The 22045-nt window shown below is 42.7% G+C and overlaps 1 protein-coding gene across 3 annotated transcripts in view; it reads right to left on the bottom strand.

The window, feature by feature from the left end:
* The window catches only part of man1a2 (mannosidase, alpha, class 1A, member 2), a 182507-nt gene that overhangs the window by 31606 nt on the left and 128856 nt on the right, over positions 1–22045 (bottom strand). For all 3 annotated transcript variants that reach the window (XM_080753189.1, XM_080753188.1, XM_080753190.1), the window contains exons 7-9: positions 18356–18436; positions 6550–6644; positions 4176–4299 (exon numbers count right to left, since the gene is read on the bottom strand). In XM_080753189.1, the coding sequence (XP_080609315.1) occupies positions 4176–4299; positions 6550–6644; positions 18356–18436 (300 nt within the window). The remainder of the gene's footprint in view (positions 1–4175; positions 4300–6549; positions 6645–18355; positions 18437–22045) is intronic.

The following is a 22045-nucleotide window of genomic DNA, read 5'->3' as shown; positions in this document are numbered from 1 at the left end:
CACATTACAGAGTGTAATGAGCACATAAACACATATACCATTCCTATGGGCGACAGGACACACACACACTAACACACACACGGTCCGACATTAACACCAAATAAGCATGAATTGTGGTTAGATCATTCACTTGCTGTGTATATTTCTGAAGCCAGCCGACACTTGGACAAGTTTATATTTAGTCCTTAGGCTAAGACTGAACATTTGACATATCGGTACCACCTGGGTGGGCAAATTCTAGTTGTGATTTTTGTATTCCTATACATCTCTAGATTAAGTTTTGATATGATAGACCTTGCAGACAGGTAGCTTAAGTGGTGTTATCAGCTGCTAAAGTTACCACCCCCCTTTGAAAAATTGCATTTTAGACACAGGTACATATATTTCTATTAGCTTATGTTCAGGACATATTGTAATGTTTTATATTATATGGTTGGTATCATTTTTAAGGGGACACCTTGAGCTTTCATTCAAGCCCTTTTGTGAATATGTATGATAAGTACAGTGGTCACTGGAGCTCTTCAAACCTTTAATAAATACATAAAAATAACTATTTCCGCCTAAACCATATATTTTCTTTTATTTCTGTGGCATCAAGAAACATCAGAGACACAAAACACAACAACTAGAATACAGACATGACCCTAAGGATTCAGGAAATGTATAATTTACCAACAGTATTTCATTCTGAGGTGGTAATCTTCAGCCTTATCTTAAACGGGCACTTTTTATGAGAAATACAGGTCAATAGGCCTATATGAAAGAATAGCATTAAACCTCCCTAAACATTGATACAAAAGTGTTTCAATTTTACCTTTAGGTATGCTTGAGAACCCAAAAATCAGGAAAATATATTTACCATAAAGGCATCATTTTCAAGATGGCACCCAGGATGGCTGCCAGGAGCTTAAAATGGCTATATCTTAATTATTATGCAACCTAGAAAGGTGGTTTTGGTGTTTAACCCAAGGTTTTGGGGTTCAAGGAATGTGAATGAATCAGTGAAATTAACACCAGTTAATCATTAATGCCAAATGCAAGATGGCGTCCCTCCCAAGATGATGTCCCATTATACTACTATACTACAAACAATAAATAACACTAACTCTCACATTTAATGTAAAAATAGGAAACACTTTTGGAAGCATGTATAATATGTATTAGTATTTTAATCACTTAAATAACCACAAAGTAGCCAAGTTATCCTTTAAGCCAGATCTACTAGCCCTAATAGGCACTTGTTGTCTTATGTATGCACTGTTCGTTGCCATATTCTGACTCCTCTGGAAGAAACTTATACGGATTGTCACATTCCTTAAGAAGTTGACATGGTCCACAGACAGTAATACATTTACATACAGAGAGCAGCAGATATGAATGACCTTCATGAGACCGTCTAGGCTAGAGAAACATTCATTGAGGTTTCAGCCCCAGCTCATGGCTACCATTTCCCTCTACTTTTCCCATCCAGACCATAATGGTAAATAGACTGCATGTATATAGCGCTTTACAATGTACTTAACATTCAAACATTTACTCACACACTGATGGAGGAGGAAACCATGCAAGGCACGAACCTGCTCATCAGGTACAATTAGGGGTTCAGTGTCTTGCTCAAGGACACTTCGATACCAACTCCGGGGGAACCCGGCTTCGAACTAGGAACATTCCATTTCCCAAGCTGCCACTCTACCTCCTGAGCCTCTGCTGCCCAATGATGTGTTAGTATGCTCTAAGACAGTGGTTGTCAAACATTTTAATTTCAATAACCTCCATAACTCTGAGAGGGTACAACCACATTATGTTTCCATTAGGTTCTATGTGCACACTTCCAGAGTTACAGACATAGAAGGGTCCATTTAGACTCCCTCTGTGGACCCCAATTTTGAGAACCAGTGCTCTAAGAAAGTTGGTCATTTGGGGCTGATGTTCTTTTAAATGGTTGCTGTCATACAGTACACTTTAAAACTGCCATTTAGTTTGGACAAGACTTCTCAGATTTTGGTGTTGACAAAAAGACTACTTTCTATAAGCTTGTAAACGGAGACCCTGTTCTCCATCCATAAGGCAATGGATGGCCGTAGCTGAGAGACCACCTGGGACACTGAAGGTCCCACGTCCGATTACTGGCCCCAGCTATGTGGTGTGAATGAGCAAGGGTGTAGCTGGAAACAGATTTTCCCTGTGGAGTTAACCAGGTCTCCTCTTTGTGCGAACACATTCACTGTCCCAAACCAGACTGGTGATTGATCACCTTGGGTGCCAAAGTAATGGCTCATATATTCAAACAACCATGCAATATAACTGTTTCTGTAACTCTGGGAGTGTGAAAATGGAACCTAATGGACACATAATGTGGTTACATTTGTACCCTCTCAGAGTTGGTTCTTGAAACTACACATTTTGAGAACCACTAGTTTAGAGCATACCATCAGGGAAGGAATTTCAGGGGAGGCCAAGAAGGCCATGGCTTTCGTTGCACCTCGGTTTGGCCTTGTGCCCCTCCAAAAACTGGCATTCCCTGATGCCCCAGCTGACTGTACCACTTTCTCCTCAGTCTCTTTCTTGTCATGTAGACACCAGTATCTTTTGTCTACATGTTTAAAACCAATCCAGTTTCTTTGCTTGGTGCAGGGCTGAGCATGGATCAAATTGTAAATAGCATAATTTCTTTCTTTCATAGCAGATAGTCTACATATAAAATGTTTTATTTACCTCACAACAGGCTCAAAACGGACGTGTTTTATCAAATGTAATGTAAAATGTAAAATCATCCTTATTCAATTACTTCTTTCAATGGAAGAAAATCTTGTTTTATTTGTTGGCCTTCCTGCCCTGAAATTTGGCCTTTGTGCCCTCAACAAATGGACAACACCAAAGGCCAAGTGGTCTTGCCCTAAAATGACGAAATTCCAGGCCTTCTATCTAATCATGGGGCGGCAGGCTCAGGAGATAAAGCGGTAGCTTGGGAAATGGAAGGCTCCTAGTTCAAACCAGGGCTCCCCCAGAGTTGGTGTTGAAGTGTCCTTGAGATATATAAGATATATATCATCCTATTTTTTTATTCTATAAATAGAATAATTGAGATGTAGCCATTTTAAGCTCCTGGCAGCCATCCTGGGTGCCATCTTGAAAATGATGCTTTTATGGTAAATATATTTTCCTGGATTTTTGTAATGTTCTCAAGCATGCCTAAAGGTACCAGAATCAATTGTAAAACCTTTTGTATCAATGTTTAGGGAGGTTTAGTGGTATTCTTTCATATAGGCATATTGACCTGTCTTTTTCTAATAAAAAGTGCTTGTTTAAGTTAAGGCTGAAAATGACCACCTCAGAATGAAATACTGTGGGTAAATTATACATTTCCTAAATCCTTAGGGTCATGTCTGTATTCTAGTTGTTGTGTTTTGTGTCTCTGATGTTTCTTGATGCCACAGAACTAAAATAAAATATATGGTTTAGGCGGAAATTGTGGGAAAATTTGAGTTATTAAAGTTTTGAAGAGCTCCAGTGACCACTGTACTTAACATACATAGTCACAAAAGGACTTGAATTAAAGCTCAAAGTATCCCCTTAAAAATAATACCAAACATATAATATAAAACTTTGCAATATTTCCTGAACATGAGCCAATACCAAGATAAGCATGAATGAAAATCCAAGGTGAAACCTTGGACAAACCAGGTGCTATTCCTCCCATCCACCTGTTTCTGCAGGAATTTACAGCAGAATTATATGTGTGAGACACATCCAGCTATTCTGGGACCGTCAATGACGGTCAGGAATACGATTACGTCACACTCGGCTCGACTGCGACGCAGCTGCGAGACGGAACTGCCGCCCACCTTCTGCGCAATGCAACGATGGAACGCTGGAAACTTGTGGATAGGATGCCAGGTCAACAATGACCTGACATTTGCCCAAATAATATGCTATTTAAATAACATTTTAGCCTTTGCATAAACCTGCAAGGTCATTGTAGGACAAGGGCTAGTGACAGGATAAGTGAGGTGAGTCTTCAGATTACACACACACACACACACACACACACACACACACACACACACACACACACACACACACACACACACACACACACACACACACACACACACACACACACACACACACACACACACACACACACACACACACACACACACGTATGTGTCTACCTTCTGGTAGTAGGCAGGGTTCCCAGTCAGGTATGTGAGGTGAACAAACTCCATGTGCAGCGTCCCGAACTCAGCCAGAATGCTGCTTCCAGCCGACGCCCAGCCCCAGTTACGACCTACCCCACTGGAGACAGACAGACAGAGAGGAAGAATTTCATTGAAATTGAAGATGGAAGAGACGGAGAGGACAACTGGACACATAACAGAAATAGATTATTACAATAAGTTTAATTAACACCAAAATTATATTAACACATTTAAATGTAGCAATCGTTAAAGGGAACCATAAAGGAATTACTGTTAATCGGTAATTGTTAAGGAATCGTTCTAAACTTGGATCCCAACCGTAGTCACAAGTATCGGAGACAGACACTCACAACTAAAACTAGTGTTTTGAGAAGTTGTCCAATAACACAATGTGTGATGGATAGTGTGGGAAAAAGGCTCTAAAAAGATTCTATCAAAAACAACGTGTTTAATTGAAAAAGTTACACAGTAAGATAAAGAAGAAATAAAAACCAATGGAACATTTCAAAGTTAAGTCGTATCGCCAAAGGGATCAAGGATTTCGAATGGTGGTTAGTTTTAACAAGCAGTTAAACAAGCAGTGACACCCTGATGGAAGAGAATTCACTTGTTAAAACAGGACCGGGACAAAACGCTTGAAGCTCTACAGAGGATCTGTTGGTTATACAAAAGAATGCAGGACTCTTTGTTTCACTATGATAATCTTAGAAGCCATCATGATGCTTCAAGGCTGTTTTGCTATTTTAATGTGAGGCTGTGAAACCAATGGATGAAAGAAAAGCTCTGAAGAGTCTCAATAAAAGAATGATAAAAACAACAGAGGATAACGCATTCTTTTGTCTCTGTAGGCTGGAAGCCTCATGTCCAAAATGGCTACTTCGAAATCGAATTCAAAGGTAGCAGATCTATTCGCTCGAGGCGCTGCGCAAATTCTGCTACATTTGATGCTTTTGTGTGACACTGTAGTATGATCAAAGAAAAAAGTTATAATACAGAGATAAGAGGTTTCTGCCCGACAGTGACGATTTAGTTTACGTAGGTGATTTCCCTGTTCTAAGGGTGCAACTAGCAATGATCTTCTCAGCTATTATTCTATCGATTAATCATGTTGTGATGCATTGAAACCTTGAAAGTGGTGTGTATTTTTTTTAATTTATTATCCAACGCACCTGTTAACTCATCTAGTGCCATTCACGAGATGTCTCGGGAAAAGTAATAGATTACTGTAGTGCCATTCACGAGATATCTCGGGAAAAGTAATAGATTACATTACCGAGAAGAATGGCCGCGGGTCCGGAGACGAAATCCGTCGCTGATTTTGCATCATCACGGCTCCACGAGCACAAAATAGTCCCATCCATAACATTGAGGTGGACGGGGGATCTCATCTTTAATGTCCATTATCTCAAAACTACACTTTAGAAGCTAGGATGGAGGCAGATGCTCGCTTATGTTACACAATGATAAAAGCTCCGGTCGGCCATTACACAACTCCACGTGGAGAACGATCGGTTCCGGCGCACGATCCGATGACGTCAGAACGGAAGTGACTGCGCGGTGGACTTCTGGCCTTCAAAATAAGACAACGCAAGTGAATGGGACCTGAAGGAGGCACTTTGGACATTATAATCCGTTAATGTCTGGGGCTCTGAATGAGTTAAGGTGTGTGCATCTGTGCATCGGCCTTTAGAGTTCTTTTTGCGGCAAAATATATATAATTTAACCCATTTAGAACGGGTACACATTATTGTTTATCATTATTTTATGCTTTAACTATTGAAAAATAGCAGATATACAATCTCACAGCGCGGCTGCAAGCTTGTAGATCTGCTATTTTTAAAAAATCTTTAAAATTTGAATTTTGACCCGATTCTATAAGTGTCTTTTGAATCCTTCTAAGGTTTTTTGAAAAACCTATGTTTCTATGTCAGTAATCTGGCCAGCCATCATCAAAGAAAAGGTCCTTTTCACTTCAACTGGAGCTCAGTTAGTCTGTTCTTGAGAGACTACTATGTCAGTGGTTCTCTAACCTTTTCACGTGAAGGAAATCCAAAATGATATGTATTTGGACACGGACCACCATCTCAAAACATTTAGTTCCAGGGACCCCCCCCAGAAGCAAAATTTGAGTTACAAACGTTCGCTTTGAAAATACATATAGTCAAAGATTTGCACACATTTTCACAACTTTTTCAAAAATAGCAGATCTACAAGCACGCAGCGCGGCACTCGAGCTTGTATATCTGCTATTTTTCACTGGTTAAAGCATTCAATAATTCTAGGCCTAAATAGGTTTTAAGCCGTACATGTGTGCCCTCCAGCCTGTTTTGGTCACTCTTTGTCTCACCTTTTGAGGTTGACCATGGCCCAGGGGATGCCTGTAGGGGTGTTGAATGCAGGAAGCAGCTTCTCAGCCAGCTGCACCGCCTTTAGCTTGAACATCTGAGAGAGAGAGAGAGAGAGAGAGAGAGAGAGAGAGAGAGAGAGAGAGAGAGAGAGAGAGAGACAGGTTGGAGAAATGAAAAGTAAAGGAGAGGAGGATGAGAACGTGGAGGGAGAGAATGTAGGTGAAAGAAAGAACAGAGGACAGAATGTGAGAGCGGGGGGGGAAGAAGAACAGAGAACAACAATGTTAGCAAACTCGGCACACATCAAAACTAAATCCTTGGTCTAATCCGGTGAAAAGGTGTTGTGCATGATGGACATCCAGACACAGGCTCGTGATGGGCATCCAGAGACAGGCTCACGTTCATGTAGAAAACAATGGTAAACAAGTAGAGAGACAAAGGCCAGGGTTGGAAGGAGAGCGACTGCATGGATTATACCATGAAGACTACAAATGTCTTCTAAATCCTAACAGTTTTCTGGGGTGAATTAAATTAATGTTAATGTTGCTGCTGTATATAAGTGCAGTGGTGCTCAAACCTTTTCGTGTCAAGGACCCCCAAAAAGTATTTGGACCCCCATCTCAAAATATTTTTTCCATGGACCACAAGAAGCAAAGATTTGAGTTAAATTGTTTACTTTAAACAATATGTGATGTTTGATCATCATGTTTCCAAAAAATAGCAGATCTTTAAGTATCTATGAAGCTTCTATAATTGCTTCTAAACATAATTGCCAGTTTGACCACTTCAAATGCTCTAACCTTAAAAAACTGAAAATAGCCTATCTACAAGCTTGTAGATCGGCCATTTTCTACGCACAACATGGAAGACATGCTGGAATCCATAGAAGTGAAAACTTTAATCCATGAGACTACGGCAGACAGAAAGACAGACTAAATGGTGCTCCAGGGGCTGAGGAGGTTTACAGAGGGAAATTGAACGCAATTATTCGGTAGGCAATCACTCTCTCTCTCTCAGCCGGAGATGCCAGGCCTTGCAGAGTACTGCTGAGACACACAAACACTTAGAAGGAGAAGGAGTGCAGGAGGGCAAACTGTGTTTGACATCTTTAACGTCAAATTGATTTCCCTTTGCTCCTCGTCCACGGACTTCAAAGTTATACGAATTAAAGTGGAAAAGGAACGAACAACCAGGTCCTTAACACACAGGGGAACGTAACGAAAATGCATCTGCAAATATATTCACATCAAACTCCTGTTCCGGCGATGCATCAATCATACAGGTTGATGATGCGTGGGTGAAAAAAAATCAACCTTGTTTTCGGAAAGAAAATCACGTCGCTTTTATCTATGTACTCGTGGACACAAACTACAACAGCTTGAATTCATGTGAATTAATTGCACAAAATAAACACTCTACTTATGACCACTTAAACCCCTGTAGTTTTATAAGAGAACTGGACTTGGACGAGTTACAATTGTACTTTGCACTTTTTCCCCCATCTTACACGAAAGCTCTTCACCAAAAAATAGTCAATCTACAAGCTCACAATGCGTTGCGAACGCCGCGCATCGTGAGCTTGTAGATTTTCTATTTTCTTTAGCTTATCGTTCCCGGAATATCGGAACGTGGACACACGCTGGGGTTCAAGTGGTTAAGAGGCAAACGGTCGGACAGAAGGACTGACGGACACAGCTATCCTTAAAGAAAAAAAAAAGAAAGAATGAAAACAGTTGAAGGTCAGCCATATATACTGTAACATGCACTAACACAGCACCCTCCTCATCTCACTCACACACACACCAGCAGATCCACTATTAAGGTCATCCACCCATTAAGTGGGGTCATTTATCTGCTGTAGCCTGCAGGGGCTTGGAGCAGAAAGCACCCAGGACACATTAACACAAAGCATACGGAGGAGGGACCATTCCTCAACACAGCATATAAGGGATGAGTCCTTTAACACACAGAGAAAGAAAGAAAGAGAGAGAAAGAGAGATGGAGGGAGGGAGGGGAAGATGTATGGAAAACGTTCCGCCTCCCTCTCTCTTGAAGGAGTGACGGAGAGAGCGCGATAACAAGACGAGTGCAGCCGGTGAATACATAAGCAGCCCCCTCTCTGCTACATCTGAGGCAGCCATGGAGGTCAAAGCAGAGAGAGAGAGAGAGAGAAAAGAAGAGTGCTAAAATGTTTTCATTTACTGCTTTCTATTGTTTTAGCGATTTTAGTATTTTGATTTCAGTGGGTGGGGGCATGCGTACAGGTGGCTAAATATGTATTTTTAGACACGAAAAGCCGGTAATTTCTTTGTTACTATTCACACCAGCCCTATAAGTCACATCTGCCCATGAAAGATTGCGGTGCATGGAATGGGCTTATTGTGTCTAAAAATACATAAATAGCTAAAACTATAGAAATAAGTAAATGAAAATGTTTTAACACTCATTTTTTCTTTTCTCTAATGACTATCTAAAATATCAACCCTTGCTGTAAACCAAAGCAGTTCTTGCACGGCGTTCTACGGATGAGACACGTACAGACTAAAATGTTAAAAAGAGAGAGAGAGAGAGAGAGAGATAGAGGTGAGAAAGAAAGTAAAGAGGAGGACTAGGAGAAAGTGGACGAGTGTGACACACACACACACACATGGGGGGGGGGGGGGGGGGGTGAGAAACAGGCGTGAAAGTAGAAGGGAAAGTTGGCAGTGAAGGCAGACAGACAGGGTGAAGAAAGTAGAGAGGGAGAGAGAGGAAGGGGAGAGAGAGAGAGAGTTAAAGGGAGAGAATGTGTGAAACGAGAGACAGAGAGAGGAGGAAAGTGACATGTAAAAGAGAGAACGTGAAAGAGGAGAAACAGACAGGAGGAAAGAGAGGAGTGAAGGGGTGTGAGTAGGGATGGGACGATATGAAATCGCGATTTACGATATTATCGCGATAATTGAAATATCCCCAACATCCATTATCCTGGGGCGGAACATTTGCCAAAAAGAATAGCAGATCTACAGCGCGTTGCGTTTGCATTGTGAACTTGTAGATCGGCTATTTTTTGGTAGAGAGTGAAAAAAGACTGCATCAAGTCGTACCGTATATTATAAGTACGTTTTACCAACAGAGGGCTTAAAATGGTACTGGATATGCAGCTCGGCAAATAAAAGGTCCCAGTCCATGACACAGGACGATTTCACGACTTAAATCTCCGCAATACGATTATCGTGAGTGTATTTTTTCATGATAGCCGATAATATCGCTTATTGTCCCATCCCTAAGTGTGAGAGTGAGACCACACACAGTGAGGAAAATTCTTGCCCATATTCCTACACTGTTGACCACGCACGCACGTACACGCGCACACACACTTTATGAATGAATGTGTGTGTGTGTGGTGGTCGAGAATGCCTCCATGAATCCCCTTTCTGTCCAGAGTCTGGCTCCATTTTGAATGAACAGTGTGGTTTTCGCTGACCGTGGAGTAAAACACTCTTCATACAGTGTGTTGCTGTGAAGGGACAGGACAGGTCCTGGTTAAAAAGACAGCGTTTCCATGCCGTTCTGTGCGACTGCAGTGGAGGACTAATGAACCTTCGGACTTATGGGCAGTCCCCACTGCGGTGCCACTACGGAGACCGCGCTACGTTTTTGTTTTGTGCTCTACCAGCTGTCACCCTAGACCAGGGGTTTTCAAACTTTTGTGACTCAGGGCACATCCATTCCCTGTAAATAACCTTTTCCTCCACGGCACCCCTGAATTATACTATTAATATTTTGAATCTTACATAATATTATGCAACGTAAATATGCACATCTTTCCACCCGCAATACAGTAGGCTATGTCACAAAGAAATATCCAAAAATAACTTCATCGCTATTCTGGGGGGAAGAAGGTTCACCAAAAATAGCCGATCTACAAGCTCACAACGCTTCACAACGTGACGCGTTGTGAGCTTGTAGATCTGCTGTTTCTGGTGGAGAGAGTTGGCCGTAGATGGAAGAACTCATCAAGTACAGTGCAAATCAGGTCTGTTTTACTAAGCATAGTGAAGTGATATTGATGTAGTGATATTGATGAATTCCAAGTATCAGATTATTCTGCAGCACCCCTGGACTGGCATCTCGGCACCCTAGGGTGCCACTAGACTTCTCCTTCTAATCTCATACTGTATAAACTTCGCCGGCTTGATAAGGCCTAATTTTATACTATGACTAAAGGTCCTTACTCCTTACACACTGGGAGCAGAAACCGCTTATCACCATATTCAAAACATTTTTAAACATTTTATTTTCATAAAATTAACGCCCTTGTTCATGCAACAGTATCACATGATCCGCTACTTTTGATTGACTAGCCCTTGCCTGTTTGAACATACAGTAAGTGCTCTGAATTATGTGCAGAGTTTGGGTTGTGTGGTGTGCACATTATAAGAGGGATTGAATGTAGGCGTCTCAGAAGAAATGTTGGAGAACCCAGACGTATATTAGTGATGTCAGCCATCTCCAAATTTGGGCACTGTTTAGTATCAGTGATGTCAGTTATATCAGACAGATTAGTAGGATGATTTTGTGTGACACTGTAGAATGATCAAGTAGGGCATTATGGAGATAAGAGGTTTCTGTCCGATAGCAACAACATAAAACTCAGATACAAAGTAAATAAACTGTAAAAATATAAAACAAACATGAACGCAATGGTGAACTCGCAAGCTTGTGTATAAGCAGCGAGTAGTAAGTACACACACACACACACACACACACACACACACACACACACACACACACACACACACACACACACACACACACACACACACACACACACACACACACACACACACACACACACACACACACACACACGTCCTATCACTGTGTTGACATGTAATGGAGCTCCCTAACAGGATTAGAAGGTACTGTAAGCCATGCAGTGTGTTGAATGACACCGCTGGGGGGCCAAGGGAGAGAGACAGAAAAGACAGGATTAAAGTCAGCCGCTGTGTGTCTGTCTACGGACGCCTACGTCTGTTTTACCCACTTGGTCACGCCGCTCGTCACCCCAACTGCACATACGGTTGGTTGTTTTTGAATAGCCAACATAGAAATGGATAAAGAGGTTAAAATGATAGTGATGAATTAACTACTCTTGCTGGGGACCCCCTGGAACCCCCCCCCCCCCCCCCCCCCCCAAGGACTCGTGGGGGTCCCCGGACCCACTTTGAGAGTCACTGCCTTATTGAACTGATAAGGGACATCACAATATGATTCACATAAAATGTTTCAGCAGCACATTCACCATTCATTTGTATGGTAACGAAAGTATGAAAACCAAATAGATCAACTCAAAGCATAATTTCCTTTTACAAACATAATATTTTGAGCTGAGAAAGCGTGACACTTTCATCGCCTTATTTCCCAGAACTTTTCAACAAACACAATAAGCTGCAGTTCGGTTCACTCAAACTGCTGGGCCGATCAAAGACCAAGCGACGCCCCATTTGCTAGCAATGATTCTCTCCTTCCATACGAGATGAAAACATTAAAACACAGAATGAATTTAATGACCCCAGCAGCTTCTGGAATTTGGGTCACATAAATTTGGGACATCCTCCTCCCTTCTCATTTAGCTCGTCTCTCTTGTCTGCAGGGCTGGCAGTGACAGAGAGATGAAGCGGTGTGTGAGATGAGATCACACCTTGGTGTGGTGTTGTTGACGGCAGGGAAGAACAAGATGTATGTAGGGTGAAGATGTTTTTCTGTTCTCCTGTCATCCGTCACCACATCCCTCTATCCGTCTGTACAGCTGCATTTCTCTGCTCCTCTTTCTTCTGTCATGTAATGTAGCTTATCGTTGCTGTCGGGTGCAGAAACCTCTTATCTCCATATTTTAACTTGTTTTAGTTTTTAGTTTTTTTGTGAACTTGATCATACTACAGGGTGTCACAAAAGCATGAAAAGTAGCAGATCTGCCAAGTCCGAAGCGACGCGTTTTGAGCTTGTAAATCTGCTACCTTTGAATTTGAATCCTGAAAAGTAACAGTTTTGAACAAATGATATCTTGTCTAATCTGAAGCTTTAAACTTGATCAGTTTTCCAACTGATTCCTCGCCAAGTAATGTGTGTGTTGTCACTGCTGTTTGTATCCTATTGACTCAGCTGCCAGTGAGGAGACCCCACCGGGAGGACGTAAAAAGCCTTCGCCCTACTCCTCCTGCCCGACACTTCCTTCTGCCTGGCAGACAAATATCAATCTCCTTCCTTCACGTTGTGAGCTTATTATAGAATGGCCATTTCTTCCTATTTTCTTTCCCATTTCTGTCCTGTTGTTTCTACTGTTGGTTCTGTCTTGCCTCGATCACATCCATCTTTATGCTGTCAGAATGAATGAACACGCTGGAGTTTCTGGTGCATCTCCTAACCTTCCAACAGGATACACACCGGAATGATCATTAAAATAAAAACAACAACAGAACTAATAAATAAAACACTGTGGCTGTAATGAGAGAGCGTAGCAGGACACAAACATGGTGAACCCAGAGCCCAAACACTGCTGTCAATCAAGCTGAAATCCATGGTGTAAACATTGCAGCCATGCAAACATTCAACGGTCGAAATTGAACACACTTTTAATGAGGTTAGAAAAGAATGTCATTGTGGTGTTTTATGCTTATTACATGAAGACAAACAACGCTGAGGATGGACATGGTCATTATTGCTGATCTTTACATAACGCATAATGCAACTTAACTGCCTCAGTACATTATCGTCTCTGTCGGGTCGGGTGTAAACCTCATTATGTCCAAAACTGTTACTTTTCAGGATTGAAATAAAAAAATGTCAAAGGTAGCAGATCTACAAGCTCTAAACCCGGTCGTGGAGCTTGTGGATCTGCTACTGTACTTTTGATGCTTTTGTGTGACGCTGTAGTATGATCAAGTATTAATTTATGAAAAAGACGTAAAAAGTTCAAATCTGGAGATAAGAGGTTTGCTGCCTGACAGCAAAATGAAAAATTCTCTCTCTCCCCCCCTCTCCCCATGACACCTGCAGTAAAGTAGGCGACGTGTTATTAACTCAGATCTCTCACCCCCTCTTTCCTTCCTTCCATTATTATTCATCTCTCTCTCCCTCCATCGCTCTACAGAGGACAGGCCATCACTTGGACCAGATGGACGTCCTGTCTGGTAGCTTTGATGTTGAGCATCCCTGTGTGTGTCTGTCTGTCTGTCCACACGTCCCCCCCAACATAGTCTTGCGTAGCCAGACATATTCCACAATCTCCGAATGCTATATAGAGTCTGGAACTACAGCTCCTGAACGGCGAGTAATGGAAGCTGGCATTTCCGTTCATGAAAATTGATTTTAAAATGTCATTTCTGCTAAGCAGCAAGCTAAATATGCTTAGACAATTTTTATTTATATTAGGATAAATGTGCACAATGTTAAAAACGGAAGCGGGGAGGAGGCTTCATTTCCGCTTTATCCGGATGCTCATCATAAGACCTCCGTTACCCCAGACTGTATGACGGGAGCATTTGCAAATCGCGGGAGTCAACAGTCTGGCCACACGAGACTACCCAAACAGGACGCATTATTACTCAGATCAAGACCAGGCTGTGTTGTTGTCTGTCCCCTAGTTATGTCCACTGTAATTTCCATCCTATCTATGTCTCTAGATCTACCTACCTGCCTAACCATCCATCCATCCATCCAGTAGCCCAAATAACCGCAACTACACTAACTCTTACAAGCCCCCCCAAAAACTCAACCCGCAACTACCACTATTTACAAGAGACTTTGGAGAAAAACAAGCCAAAAGTGGCTTATAATAGGGACTTTAAGCTACGACGGCTACGGCAGTCCGCAACGGTAACCGGAAATGGATCAGTGCTCGATAGATAAACCTGCCTGCCGTCGCAGCCCTTCCTACTACGGCAGAAGCTACCTTTCCACGTAGTGTCTACAACGTCTGCTGCATAGACGCATCACCATGGGAACCAAAGAGTTCAGTAAAAGGGGTATGAACCTGTCGACGACGACTGTTTGCTTAACGATTTTGACTGCTACGGCGATCGCGTCATAGCACCTGACGGAGCCGTCCTGAAAACCGCTTAAAGTCCCTATTAAGCAGACAGGGCAACACTGCCTGCGCACACACCCCACAGTGTCCCCTGGCCCTCACTGTGACAGACACACAAGCCGAGCTCCTCTCTCCTGACCCTGGAGGTGACAGTCATCATGTCCTGCTATATAGGCCAGCTACTGTAGCACGCCTGCATGCACAGGTGATGAATGGTATGATGGGGAGTGCATTCGACGCCAACTCCCCGTGGCGTGCCCTCTCCCACTTCCAACGTGACACATCTACATATGTACTGTATGTGTGCCGGGTGTCTGCATGTTGTCAACGCCCCACTAGAGTCTTGACAGCCCAACACGGAGCCGTGTGTGCAACGTACTTAGTGGAAGACAAGTAGCAGACTTGCAAGCTCGAGATCCACAAATAGCAGTAGAAACGCGTTTCGAGCTTGTGGATCTTTTGATGCTTCCATGTGATGCAGTAGTAAGATGAAGTAGGATGTTCATTTACGAAAAAGAAGACAAAAGTTAAAATATGCAACGATATACTGATGTACCGCGTCCCTTGAAACACACCCACCCCCCAAAATCCCCCTGATATCGGAGGGGAGGGGATGAAAAATCACTCCCATACCTTATGTCGGATATGAGACATGAGAGTAGAGGCAGGAGAGAGAGAGAGAGAGAGAGAGAGAGAGAGAGAGAGAGAGAGAGAGAGAGAGAGAGAGAGAGAGAGAGAGAGAGAGAGAGGGAGGAGGGGGAGGGGGCTGTGATAAAGTTCAGGTGAAAGACAAAAAAGCGCAGGGCAGCACGCTGGCTGCACCGGATAGATGGAGGGAACAGAGGAGGAGAGATTAAAGAGGAGGAAGAGCAGTGACCAGGGGGACAGCTGTGACACCATGGTGCATACAGAACAAAGGAGAGGAGAGGACGCCATGAGAGGAGAGCAGTGGTGTAAAGTAACTAAGTACATTTAATTAGGTATCTGTACTTTTACTTCTACTCCACTACATCTCGGATCCAAATATTGTATTTTTACTCCACTACATTTATTTGAAAACTTTAGTTACAAGTTATTTTGCAGTTATACATTATAATATTATAAAACATACATAAACCACTTTTATGTATGTTTCATACCTTGGCTGTTTGAAAATAGCCGATCTACAAGCTCACAACGCGTCGCGATGCGATGCGTTGTGAGCTTGTAGATCTGCTATTTTCAAACCTTGTGTACTTTTACTTTTGCTACTTTAAGTACTTATTGATGCCAATACTTTTATACTTTTACTCAAGTACATTTTTTATTCTGTACTTCTACTTGTAACAGAGTATTTCTATATTGCAGTATTGATACTTTTACTTAAGTAAAACATTTAAGTACGTTTTCCACCACTGGAGGAGAGGAGGAGAATGTAAAGAGGAGAATGTAAGCCCATAGCACTTACCGTAGCACTCGCCTACCCTTAATGACCATACATGAACACTAGATAGCATTCTTAGGTTTTATATAACGTTTTTTACTGGTTAGGTGCTTGGTCTACCTACGTAATTATTTCTAGAATCTAGATTGATATTTCTATGCAACTGATGTATTGACGTTGATGTATTGCGTATTGTATTGATGTATTACCTTGCTTATTTTAAGTCTGCTAAATGCCTAAATTGTAAATTGTAAAGAGGAGAGGAGAGGAGAGGAGAGGAGAGGAGAGGAGAGGAGAGGAGAGGAGAGGCAACGGAAAATAATGAACAGAGGCAGTCAGGGACAAATAGTGCAGTAAACACACAATCCATCATGAGCCAGTCTGACACCTCCTACCCGGAGGACATCATTCTACACATCCTCCTCCTCCTCCTCCTCCTCCCTCTGTCCATCTCCAGCCTGACACCTCCTACCCCGAGGACATCATTTCTACACATCCTCCACCTCCTCCTTCTGTCTGTCTGTCCATCTCCTTCTGTGTGTGTGTGTGTGTGTGTGTGTGTGTGTGTGTGTGTGTGTGTGTGTGTGTGTGTGTGTGTGTGTGTGTGTGTGTGTGTGTGTGTGTGTGTGTGTGTGTCAGTCTCACATAACACCCTTTTTCCTTCTGGCGTCTCCCCCTCTTATCTGGGACAGTGTGTCATCCTCCTCCTCATCAGCACCATGTCTCTCCAGACAGCATGGACCTCCACTGCATGCCCGTCAGCCCTCTGTCCCTCTACTAGGGGTGGGCGATACAATGTCTCCACGATATGCCTTTTCAGAGATATCATATACTGTATATCGTGATACAATGAAGGGAGCCTTGCAGCATTGCAGAATTCATTTAAACCTGCATTTTTGTCAACATCAGTAGTTCTCAAACTTGTCAAGGTCTCCCCTTAACCAATTTGGTTTAATTTGTATACTGTCGGAGTTACACACTTGTAAGGGTCAAAAGGACCCCAGAGAGTCCCTGGACCCCACTTTGAGGACCACTGGTCTACATGGTCTGTTACTCCGTCTTCTTTTAGTTTTTGTTACCTTGAACTGTAGGTGGTTGTACTGTTAAGTACTGTAACTTGAAAGATATATAACCATAAAAACCAACATGAAAAATAATCATGATAAGATTGTGTATCGTGAAACTACTTGGGTAAATATTGTGGTACTGTATTTTTCCATATCGCCCACAGCACCCTGTATGCTCTCCACACCACCTTCTGCTTCTTGTTCTCTCCTCTCTCCGCATCCTAATCCCATGATGCTTTGCTCTGTTAAAAAATATAAAGCAAGTACTCTAAGGATTCACAACTCTCGTGCGTGTGTGTGCGTGTGCGTGTGTGTGTGTGTTGTGTGTGAGAGTGTGCATGTGGCAGCCTTCAAGGGATAAATGTCATTGGACGACTCAAATCTATGGATTGTAATCGTGAGACAGACAGATTTATGGATATAACATTGCTGATGTTAAATAATACACAAAGAGACGTGAAGATGACCCAATGTGCTCAGCATGTAGTGGTATAACAAGTTAGTTGTTTGTGCACCCATGGAACCATGACACATACAGTATACTCTGACACATACCGTATACTGGTCCTGATGGGACCATGACCACACATACAGTATACTCTGACACATACCGTATACTGGTCCTGATGGGACCATGACCACACATACAGTATACTCTGACACATACCGTATACTGTTCCTGATGGGACCATGACCACACATACAGTATACCTGATAAGTGATGTCTCATCCATACAGGTTGATTACTTTATTTACAGTACGGAAAAAAAGTAATCTTATCGCTTCGTAATCGCGTAATATTCGTGTTCTGTGTCGAATTTGCTCATGAAACAAACAAGAGTTGGAGCAAATATACATTTGGTCCATCACCATGGTAGGGACCTATACAGTTTACAACAGTCTAATCCAAGGGTTCTCAAACTCTTTTGGCCCAGGTGAATTCTTTCCATCCTCGCAACTACGATAAGTACATACTTACAACCACATGTGTACATTTAGATACCATTGGAACTATTTGTATTAAAAACGTTGTCAGAGAAGACTTGTAGAAGGACAGGTAGATGGCAGGAAGGGAGTGTGTGTGAGTGTGTGTGTGTGTGTGTGTGTGTCTGTCTACGGTGTGATACAATATGTGATGTGCATTAGGCAATAAGCATGTGTGTATTGTGTATAGTGGTTAGGATCATAAAAGACTCCTGTCTCACGCTCCCACACCCACACCCACAGGCCTTTAGCAGTGACAGTACCTCTTGTCCAGAGAGGTAGTAGGCAGCCAGCAGTCCTCCAATGAAGCGGATGTTGACCTCGAAGACAGACACCTCAGCATTCTGTGGACAAAGCAGAGAGAGATCAATGAGAGACAGCTAGAGTCAGGGAAGGGAGGGGGGTGCCGAAAGAGAGAGAGAGGGACGAGGGAGGGGGAACAAACGTGTGAGGATAGAACGACACACAAGGCCACAGAGAGACGGATACCAGTGTTGTTTTTGACAACACATTTTTATTTAGCCTTTTTAATAAAATGTCATTTAGTCATCATTCAGTCACCTGAAAAGGTTTAGTTTTAGTCTAATTTTAGTCCACTAAATATAAGTTTTTAGGCGACTAAATCTACAGTTACTGTATTTAGTCAACTGACATGTATTTTGGCAGGCCTTGATGGCATCGTAATGACTGATTTTACACTTGGTTGTGTGCTGAAAATAGCAGATCTACAAGCTGATAACGCGTCGACTCGCAGCGCGACGCGTTGTGAGCTTGTAGATCTGCTATTTTCAGCACGCAAAACCTGAGAGCAACCAAACATAAAATGACTCTCTTCTCCACTAGTCCCTCCCTAACATTTTAGTCTAGGTTTTATTTTGTTGACGAAATTGTCAATATATTTAGTCTTAGTTTTAGTCATCACAGCTTAGTTTTTAATTTTTTATTTTGTTTTAGTCAGTGAAAAAGTCAACAAACATTTTCCATCATAGTTTTATTAGACGAAATCAACACAGACAGATACTTCCACCCTTCCAAACAGTTTATCGTCTCTGTCGGGTGGAAACCTCATACAGTATGTCCAAACCTGTGTTACTTTTCACGATTCATATTCCTAAACAGCGAAAGTAGCAGATCTGCAAGCTCGAAATGCGCCGCTTGCAGATCTGCCTCTTTTGATTTATTTGTGTGACACTGTAGTATGATCACGTAGGGTGTGAATTTACGGGTGGAAAAAAATACACAAAAAGTTTGAATATGGGGATGAGAGGTTTCTGCCCAACAGTGATGATAAACTGCAGATAACTTTCAGTTCTCAGACGGCAACAGCTCCCAGTGGATGAGCAAGGTTATATATGATGGGGCCATTTGTATCCCTGAATGCTTTTTTAAACCACATTAACCCCAGCGGCCCTATTTTGGGGAAATGTTGTCTTTTACCTTAACAGATAGCATGGTTAGGGCACGTACCACAAGGGCTCAAATGACTAGAACTTTTTCCGTGTGTCACTCCACTACTCTCTCTCTCTCCAAGTTTTCTGTCCCTATCAATTGAAAGCCTCCAAAAAAGACCTTAACTCAGCGAGTGCCCAAGCGTCAAACTCTTTGATGTCGCTGGAGGCCCACAGCGCGTTCGCCGCGTTTACTGTATTTACAGTAACAACATTAAATCTCACCGTAAGGTCGGGGCTACGCCTGGATGTTGCCCAATCACCACGGGTTGTTTCCATTGGACGCTGAGAGCATCGCGCGGCCGTTTTTCTCTATATACTCCAATGCATTTCCCCATCTTTAAAGCCCTTTATCTCTGATGTTTGTTTTTATGGCTAAAACTCCGGGCGTGGCTGGAAACATGACCAAATTAGATCTGCAAACAATAGCGGTGACAATAGCTCCTACACTGGCCCATACTAGGTGGAAGAACAAAACTTCCTGACTACGGTCATGTGACCAAGTGACGTCATTACGCATGCACTGACGCAGCAGGGCCGTGAGCAATAGAATGGTGGTGGACCTGGGCAGCCAGAGGGGATAACTCTGGCTCCATCTAGGGGCAGCCAATGTGTTAAAAGTTAAATGATTAAAACGTCACCTAAATCAACAGTCAGAGCTGACTTTTAAAACGCATCCTATCAGATTAGACCAGTGTTTCCCAACCTTTTTTTCTGCCAGGTCAAACTTGTCAGCCAAAAGATCCCAGGGCACACCTACGGTACTGTAGATATTTTCAAAATGTTTGCCTCTTTTTTATATTATTTTACAATTTGGCCAATGTTTTACCAGTTTTTATATAGTTTTTTTTGCATACTTTTGAATCAGTAATGTAATGGTCCCAGCTACAGTAATGGTCAGTAATGACCTTTTCCAGAAACACTGGATTAGACAAAAAAAATAAAAATAAATGAGGTTGGTTACATGCCACAGTGGCCAGTGGTGGGGCAGACAAACGGACCAAATGGCTGGTGTTGATGCAGTGATGGAGGGGAGAAGATCTCATAAAGCTGGGGGCCAGGTCTGGTCAGCACTGGCCATCTGTCTGTCTATCCGTCTGTGTGTGTGTGTGTGTGTGTGTGTGTGTGTGTGTGTGTGTGTGTGTGTGTGTGTGTGTGTGTGTGTGTGTGTGTGTGTGTGTGTGTGTGTGTGTGTACCACTACTACCACTACAACCTACACATGCCCCACCTGCAACAGAACATGTGGCTCCAGAATAGGACTCTTTAGCCACAAAAAAACTCACCGTTGAGGACATAAGTGGACGTCATCATCGGAATCGATGGACAAACATAAGCAGTAAGTAAGCAAGTGTGTGCGTGTCCCAGCACCAACGCGTTGTGGAAAATGATTATACTAGACCTTCAGGTTTTTGAAGGAAAACAATTTAAAAACATGTCAGTCCCGAGACTAAAACATTCCGACTCCACGTTTGCCCTGTGACAGCCTGTCACTGGGTGACAGGTGACGGGAACAGACGGTACAGAGGATCACATCACATCTGGCTGTCTTTCACCTTTCACAGAGGGGGGGCACAAGGGGTCCTAATCATGGCAAACACGACAGGCTTCGAGCCTGGGAGCATCATGACCAAAAGATAAATACAAATACGGTAATAAGTAATAAGTGCAGGAGGAAGAATGTTTGAATGTCATGACTTTGCTTCCCGTTCCTCTCAAAACGGCATGAAATTTGATTCCTTTGATTAGAACAATAAATGTTTATCCCACTATTTTGTAACCTTTTTTCACCCGATGTCGATCATCCTGGGTGCTACACTCCCTCTGCCAACGTGGGGAGAGCAACGGACTGACCTCATGCTTCCTTACATGCATGAGGAGTCCAAGTCGCTTCTTTTCACCTGACAGGGGGGTTTCTCAGGTTGGACGTAGCGAGTGGAATGTATTCCAATCAGTTCCTTTCCCCTCCATCAGGCACCCCGGCTGGCCAGGGGGAGGCAGTATAGAGACCTGGATTACTGCATGTTTTTTGTGAGGGTACCTACCCTAGGAGACACGGGGAGAACATGCAAAGGTCCTTTTGCCAGCCCCACCTTGGGTGTGGGCGCTGATGACGGAGGACAGAAAACGCCCCCAGCGCCAGACTTTAAAGTGGTTGCTGCCACAGGGGGTGGCAAAAATGATGAAAAAATAAAATAAATGTAATTAAAGAATGTAATCAGTCAATTAACATCCAAATTATGTTTTACCGCTTTCAACATGGCATCCACTTTTGGGTAGGTCATAACAGATCTATAAGCTCACAACAACCCATCGCAATGCTACATGATGTAATCTTGTAGAAGGGATATTTTTTTTGCAGAGGGGGTAGCAGATGTACAAGTGACACGCTGTGAGCGGTTTAAATGGATAAAGTGGTTACAATTATTGTGATGCTACATTAACCTTTTTTGTTTTGCTGGGGATCCCCGGACCCCTGCAGGTCCCTGGACCCCACTTTGAGAAC

The sequence above is a fragment of the Nannobrachium achirus genome, assembly GCF_963921795.1.
Source record: "Nannobrachium achirus genome assembly, chromosome: 22".
Lineage (NCBI taxonomy): Eukaryota > Metazoa > Chordata > Actinopteri > Myctophiformes > Myctophidae > Nannobrachium > Nannobrachium achirus.
Note: the sequence above shows the minus strand (reverse complement) of the source record. Positions and strands in the feature narration are given on the sequence as shown.